The sequence below is a fragment of the Acyrthosiphon pisum genome, unplaced genomic scaffold (assembly GCF_005508785.2).
Source record: "Acyrthosiphon pisum isolate AL4f unplaced genomic scaffold, pea_aphid_22Mar2018_4r6ur Scaffold_20841;HRSCAF=22291, whole genome shotgun sequence".
Lineage (NCBI taxonomy): Eukaryota > Metazoa > Arthropoda > Insecta > Hemiptera > Aphididae > Acyrthosiphon > Acyrthosiphon pisum.
The window spans coordinates 10,414-17,576 of record NW_021770243.1 but is presented as its reverse complement, the minus strand read 5'-3'; the positions used below and the strand labels follow the sequence as shown (position 1 = coordinate 17,576).

At 41.3% G+C, this 7,163-nt stretch overlaps 2 protein-coding genes across 2 annotated transcripts in view; both read left to right on the top strand.

Moving 5' to 3' along the window:
- The first annotated feature begins 2,042 nt into the window (after positions 1 to 2,042).
- Positions 2,043 to 6,720, top strand: LOC103309618. Its single transcript, XM_008185521.1, has 2 exons — positions 2,043 to 5,778; positions 5,939 to 6,720. The coding sequence occupies exons 1-2, from the start codon at positions 2,043 to 2,045 to the stop codon at positions 6,718 to 6,720; spliced, it is 4,518 nt and encodes a 1,505-aa protein (XP_008183743.1).
- Positions 6,721 to 6,958: 238 nt separating this feature from the next.
- LOC103309619 overlaps positions 6,959 to 7,163 on the top strand; it is a 1,179-nt gene continuing 974 nt past the window's right edge. The window contains exon 1 of the mRNA XM_008185524.1: positions 6,959 to 7,009. Coding sequence (XP_008183746.1) covers positions 6,959 to 7,009 — 51 coding nt within the window. The remainder of the gene's footprint in view (positions 7,010 to 7,163) is intronic.

Below are 7,163 nucleotides of genomic sequence, written 5' to 3'. Positions count from 1 at the left end.
CTCGCAGAAAAAACATAGATATAGCTCTCATCTCCGAATCTCATCTCACCTCCAGTTCAAAATTTAAAATTTTCGGATACGACTGCCTCCAAGCCAATCACCCCGATGACTCAGCTCATGCTGGTGCCGCACTACTAATTTCTACTAAAATCCCACACTCACCATTTCATCCTAAATCTAACCAACACATGCAGATAGTCGCTACATCTATAAATATTAACTCCATACCCACGTCTATTGCATCAGCCTACTTCCCACCTGGATCACCTTTTCTGGCAGAAGATCTATCACTATTTCTTCAAACACTTAATCACACATACATCATAGGTGCTGACTTTAATGCGAAGCACGAAGCATGGGGCTGTCGCTCAAAGAACACTAGAGGTCGCACTTTACACAACTTTATAACAATCAAGCGCTCTAAGGTTATCTCTCCAGCCTCCCCCACCTACTGGCCAACCCACGCAAATCGTCATCCTGATTATCTTGATTTTTTTCTATCTAACCTCCCCAATCACATCCATATAAATATTTCTAACCTTAATGACCCTGCATCTGACCACACACCGATCATCCTCAAAATTCAAGCAAATGTTCCCTTCCACCCATTCGTTAAAAAACGCACAGATTGGAACAAATTTCGCAATATTATGTCAACTTCTTCCTCTTTAAACATTAAGTTAAAAAATCCCACCGATATAGATACTGCCATAAACACCCTCACAAACAACATTCAAGACTCATTTTGAATATCTTCCACCACATCTGCAACTCAAGACAACTCCAGCAGAAATATCACTCCGGAAATAAGAGAGCTCATATCTCAAAAACGCCGGGCTCGAAACACTTGGCAACGTACTCACTACCCGATTGACAAACAACGGTACAACTATTTTTCCAACAAACTCAAGTCAACTCTCAAGAAACATAAAAATCAACTATACACCTCCTGTTTGATAAGCGATAAGACAAAACGCGCCGTCCGTACTATCCACCGTAATATATACATGTGTGCAGCAAGTCAGTCACGGTTCCGCATTCGACAGTAGTGTACCGAGTGCGACTGTCCGATAGTCGGTACCTACCGTTACCGTTCACCCTCTACCGTGGTACCTGTCCATCGTCAACGGTTCACCAATTACCGTCTACCAATTACCATCTACAATTACCGTCTACCATCACCGTCTACCATCACCGTCTACCATCACCGTCTACCATCACCGTCTACCATCACCGTTGCCCGGGACTGCAGCCGCCGTCACGGTTTTTTTTCTTTTTATATATTATTTGTGTATTATTTATTATTTTATTGTTAGCCGTAATATCAATTTATACCCTTAGCTGGCCAGCACCTATTGTGCCCTATTCCTTTAATTTTTAATTTTGTTTTGGTTGAATAGTAGGCCGCAACCCGGCTCTCTTGAATACAAACAAATCGTGTTGTTTATTATATATTCTTTGATAAGATTCTACCCAGCACCACCAGAATTGTTTTTTACCGTAATACAGTCCACTTTACCATCTACCGTACATAATGGTCCATCGAGCCTAGGATAATATTTTATTATTATTTATTGTCTTAAGTGTTTGAATCGCAAAACAGTATTATTGTAGAATAAGTTGTGTCGTATATAAATTTGAAATTGGGTATGTCAGTTATATAACAGTGTCATTATTAATTATTATAATTTGATAGTGTCGTCCGTTCGCATCATTAGCGAATTGGACTTTGTACCACCCGGACTTAAAATAAATTTTAATTAGGTCAACAGCGGCCGGACCGAAACGAACCGGTACACCACTCCCAGCTGATCCGTATAGGTGTATATTATTATTTCCGCCGCGGTGGATTCGTATCCCCGACCCGCGAAGGCAACGTTGATCCGCACCACCTTCCGCGGTGTAATTATATATTTGCATGTATAAGAATCGCAGTACCTATTGCATAGAAATAATTGTATTATATATAGGTATACTACTACTTCCTTCAGTTTGCATATTATATTTATATTTACGTTAAACCACGAAACTTTATAATAATTATGGGCGTCCTCGAAGAAGCGAAAGAACGATTAGTAGGTATTCAATGTAAGGTACAAAGAGTATATGAAGCTGGAAAGGCAGTTGAAAAGGTACCTAGCAACAGGATGGCGCACACTAAATTCAAAATCATGTACGCAACGTTAGACAATTTATGTGCTGATTTTGAAGCACAATTAACGATTATCATCCGACATCAGTGTAAAGGAGGTGCAGTAGGAGACTTAGTTGACACTGAAAAATTACGAGCTGAGTTTGAGGAGCTGTACATAGGAAGTAAAATATTCGCGGATGAATATCTGCCCGAAGCAACCGCCGAAGCTTCATTGAACAAAACGTTTATAGACCCGAAACCTACCGCTACCCCAAGTACATATTTTCCTATAGAAAAACTATCTATTCCTATATTTAACGGAAATGCAATTGAATACACAAGTTTTCGGAACATGTTCGATATAATGGTAGATAACACCAATATGCCACCAGTCTTAAAGTTTGGATACTTGAAATCACGTTTAGAAGGAGAGCCGTTGAAACTTATAGGCAACCTTATGTTAACGGACAGTAATTATACACTAGCCCTGTCACAATTAACAGCCCGATATTCAAACCGTCGAGTGATCGCAGAACATCATCTGGAACAAATATTTAACGCACCAAAAGCGTTCTTTGGTGACGGGAATTCCATAAGAAAGCTATTGAACAATATTATTGAAACTACTGGAGCCCTACAAAACTTATCATTTGCGGTTGATCAATGGGATCCGATTCTTTTGCACCTTTTACAGAAAAAATTGGATTCACATCTTCGATCCCAGTGGGAACTGTTGGTGGATACTACGGAAGATCCGACTGTCGTAGAGTTTACCACTTTTCTAACAAAATATTGTAAGTCAGCTACCGTCACTGAAAGTCACCATCTACCAAAACCCTTCAAGCAGAATAAAACAACAACCTTGCTCACGAACCAACCGGGTCAACAACACACGGCACAACAAACATCGAAGAATGAAAGCTGGGGAGAAAAGCAATCGTTTACCTGTCAAGTGTGCAAAGTTCAACCGGGACACTTACTCATAAACTGTCCTTTGTTTAAGGAGAAAACACCGACCGAACGTCATAAAATCATCAAAGAGTTGAACAGGTGTTTCCGATGCTTCAGTGCACATAGAGTGGTAGACTGCAAAAACCCGAAAACTTGTAATGATTGTGGTGGGAAGCACCACACTATGTTACATCTTTCAAACACCGAAAAAACCATTGCTGCCGAGCCCGTGACGTTCGCAGCTACCGCAACAAACAGTGTTCGTACATCAGTCCTTTTGGCAACGGCTACCGTGGTTGTGCAAACGAGACATGGATACTCCGTTAACGTAAGAGCTTTATTAGATAGCGCTAGCCAAAGCAGTTTCGTGACAGAACGCTGTGTACATTTGTTGGGTCTTCAGCGGGAAAGTCGAGATATTGTGGTACAAGCTCTGGCCGGTACCCAGGTTCCAGTCGTTAAAGGAAGTACCACCATTAACGTACGGCCCGTAGGTCTCGAAAATCCCCAATTTAATATTAACGCTTTAATATTACCCCGCATAACTGGTCCTATTCCATCAGAACGCGTTTTCACGGAACATTGGTCACATACAGTTGGGTTAAATTTAGCAGACCCTGATTACGACAAACCACTACCTGTCGACATTCTATTAGGTGCAGATGTTTTCCCACAACTAATCTTAGGAGATAAAAGAGTTGGTAACACCGGTCAACCAATCGCTTTATCCACAGTGTTTGGATGGGTATTAATGGGAAGAACCTCATGCGCTACGAAAAAGAAGATTGTCACAATGTGTTCAACACTAGAATCCGTTAACCAAACCTTAAAACGCTTTTTTGAAGTGGAAGAAGTTCCAAATGTCGAAAAAGGTTGCCCGGCGGATTTAGAGTGTGAACGAATCTACCAGTCAACCACAACGCGTCAACCAGACGGTAGATACGTAGTCCATTTACCCTTCCTGAAAAACCCTCCACAACTTGGACAGTCAAAAGATCAAGCCTTGAACCGTTTATATCATTTAGAAAACCGATTTGCAAAAAATCCTGTTTTGCGTGAAGAGTATAACAAAGAAATGAAGGATTACCTAGATACCACCCATATGACAAAATTAAATCAAACCCTTACAAATGAACAGAACACTTATTACATTCCACATCATGCAGTTATACGGCCTGATAGTACAACCACAAAAATGCGAATTGTTTTCGATGCCTCGGCAAACACATCATCTGGGATGTCATTGAACGACAACCTCTATTGCGGAAAGAAGCTCCAACAAGACCTACCCGGGATAATTTTGCGGTTTCGCCTACATCCCATTGTGTTTACGGCAGATATAAAAAAGATGTTTCGTCAAATAGTTGTAACCGAAACCCATCGTCCCTATCAGCGATTGTTATATAGATTCAACCCAGAGGAGCCTGTGCAGGAATATGAAATGAATAGAGTTACTTTTGGTCAAAAATGTTCTCCATTTATTGCGATTCGTACACTACATAAATTGGTCGACGATGAAGCGTCTAACGATGAAGCATTAAAATCTATCGTTCATCAGGATCTCTATGTCGATGACATAGTAACAGGTACAAGTACTCTAAACGAAGCGCTCGAATTGACACAAAACCTAATCACATTATTCGAAAAGGGTAAGTTCGAACTGCGAAAATGGTCAAGCAACTCTGAGCAACTGTTAACCCATATTCCGTTAGAACACCAACAAGTACTTCCAATTACTTTCGAAGAACCTGATTCCGGCTGCACGAAAGTTCTCGGTTTAAGGTGGGACCCGAAAGTGGACTCACTCAGCTACCAATATCAACCCTGTCCAGTAAAATTCAGCAAACGAGCAATACTATCCGAAATCGCGCGTATATATGATCCTCTCGGCCTTCTCACTCCTGTTACAACGGATTTAAAAAGATTAATGAAATACCTCTGGTTGGTTGGAGTAAATTGGGATGAAACAATACCGGAAGAAGCAATGACCTCTTGGACCCAATACCACCGAGAGTTACCCATTCTAGCTACCCTGCAAATTCCTCGCATGGTTACCCATCCAAATGCTACATACGAGTTACACGGTTTTAGTGATGCCTCTGAAGTAGCGTATGCGGCGGCCGTATACCTAAGAATCGATACTGGCACAGAAGTAAAGTGTCATCTCTTGATGGGAAAATCTAAGATAGCACCGGCTAAGAAGATATCTGTTCCGAGACTAGAGTTATGTGGTGCTTGGTTATTAGCTCGCCTTCTTGCGTTTGCGCAAGATAACTTGTCCGCAATCAATATAGAAAAGGTTACCGCGTGGTCGGACTCCACGGTAACGCTACATTGGATAAGAAGTTCAACCTCACGACTCAAAACATTCGTAGCAAATCGAGTATCCAAAATTCAAGACCAGACTCTTGTGGAAAGTTGGCGTCACGTACCAACCAATGACAACCCAACGGACTGTGCATCCCGTGGGCTCAGACCTGACCTTTTAGCCGGCCACGACATATGGTGGCATGGTCCTCCATGCTATTCATACATACATGATATTCAATCTCTTTCACCCTCAAATGGGTCTCTCTGGAGAAAAACCAAAGCTCTTTTAAAGCATAAATCTACCATTCCCCCTCTTCGCTATCAGAACAACAATCTTAATAACTCTAGAAACAAAAAAATACTGCTCAGGACTTTTTCTCGACGTAGCTCAAGCCTTTGACACCGTTTGGCACGATGGTTTATTATATAAACTTAAAAAAATCTTTCCGGCACCCTATTATTTACTTCTAAAATCATACCTAAATAACAGAACATTCAGAGTCAAATTAAAAACCACATTTTCCAGCACACAAAACATTCTAGCCGGTGTCCCTCAGGGAAGCGACATCGCTCCTTTCATATACACATTGTTCACAGCTGACATTCCTACAACGGATAACACCCTAATAGGGACATATGCCGACGACACCGCAATCCTTTCATCTATTCAAGACCCTTTCGAAGCTAGCAGCCTACTTCAAAATCATCTGAACAGCTTATCTCACTGGTTCAAATCTTGGAAAATCAAGATCAACGACTCCAAGTCTTCTCATGTCACTTTCTCCCTCCGCCCCGGGGACTGTCCTCACATAACATTCGAGAATGCAATCATTCCTCACTCAAATGAAGTCAAATATCTCGGCTTATTGTTTGACAGAAGGCTCACCTGGGGCCCCCACCTCAAAACCAAACGCAAACAACTAAATAGCCGCCTTCACATCCTTAGGCCTCTCATGAAATCTAATATGCACATCTCCAACCGTCTACTACTCTACAAATCCCTTCTGCAACCTATCTGGTCATACGGAATCGCTCTCTGGGGTACCACTAAACCATCGAACACTAGAACCATACAAGCATTCCAAGCCATCTGCCTCCGCATGATTGCTAAAGCCCCTTGGTACGTCACAAATGTTGCTCTTCATAATGACCTCCAAATCCCCACCATCAAACATACAGCTATCAAATATTATCTTCGCCTGCACTCCAATATGGAACATCACTCAAACCCCCTCATCGCTCAACTTCATACCAACGCTCTTCCAGACAACCCAGCCAGACGCCTCAATCGTGAATGGCCCAGAGATCTTCTCAACGCACATTAAACTCAACGTGTTTATTACTATCTCTCCCTAAATTTCCACCCACGTAGGAATTTCTAATGTGAAACTCCTACTCATTGTCTTTTTCTCACTGCCTCATTTTATATTCTTTCATTCACATTTACTTATTGTACCATTTTTGTATAGATTGTAAATTTTCACAAATAAACGACATTTTAAAAAAAAAAAAAAAGTTTTTACCGACACAATATTTATATTTATCCAAAAAATTCTCTGCCATATGCCACGCAAGAATCGCCCACTTGAAACATTGCTGGTAATTGTTTTGAAGGTAATGGTGGCCCGTTTCCTATCTATATATGCCGGTAATTCAATATATGACGACCCAGTCATTGGTGTGTAATTGTATATTCCTAATAATAAGCCGTCTATGGCTTCCAAAGTAAAGCCACTACCGCGAGAAAACATAAGCGTCTTCCTCAGCT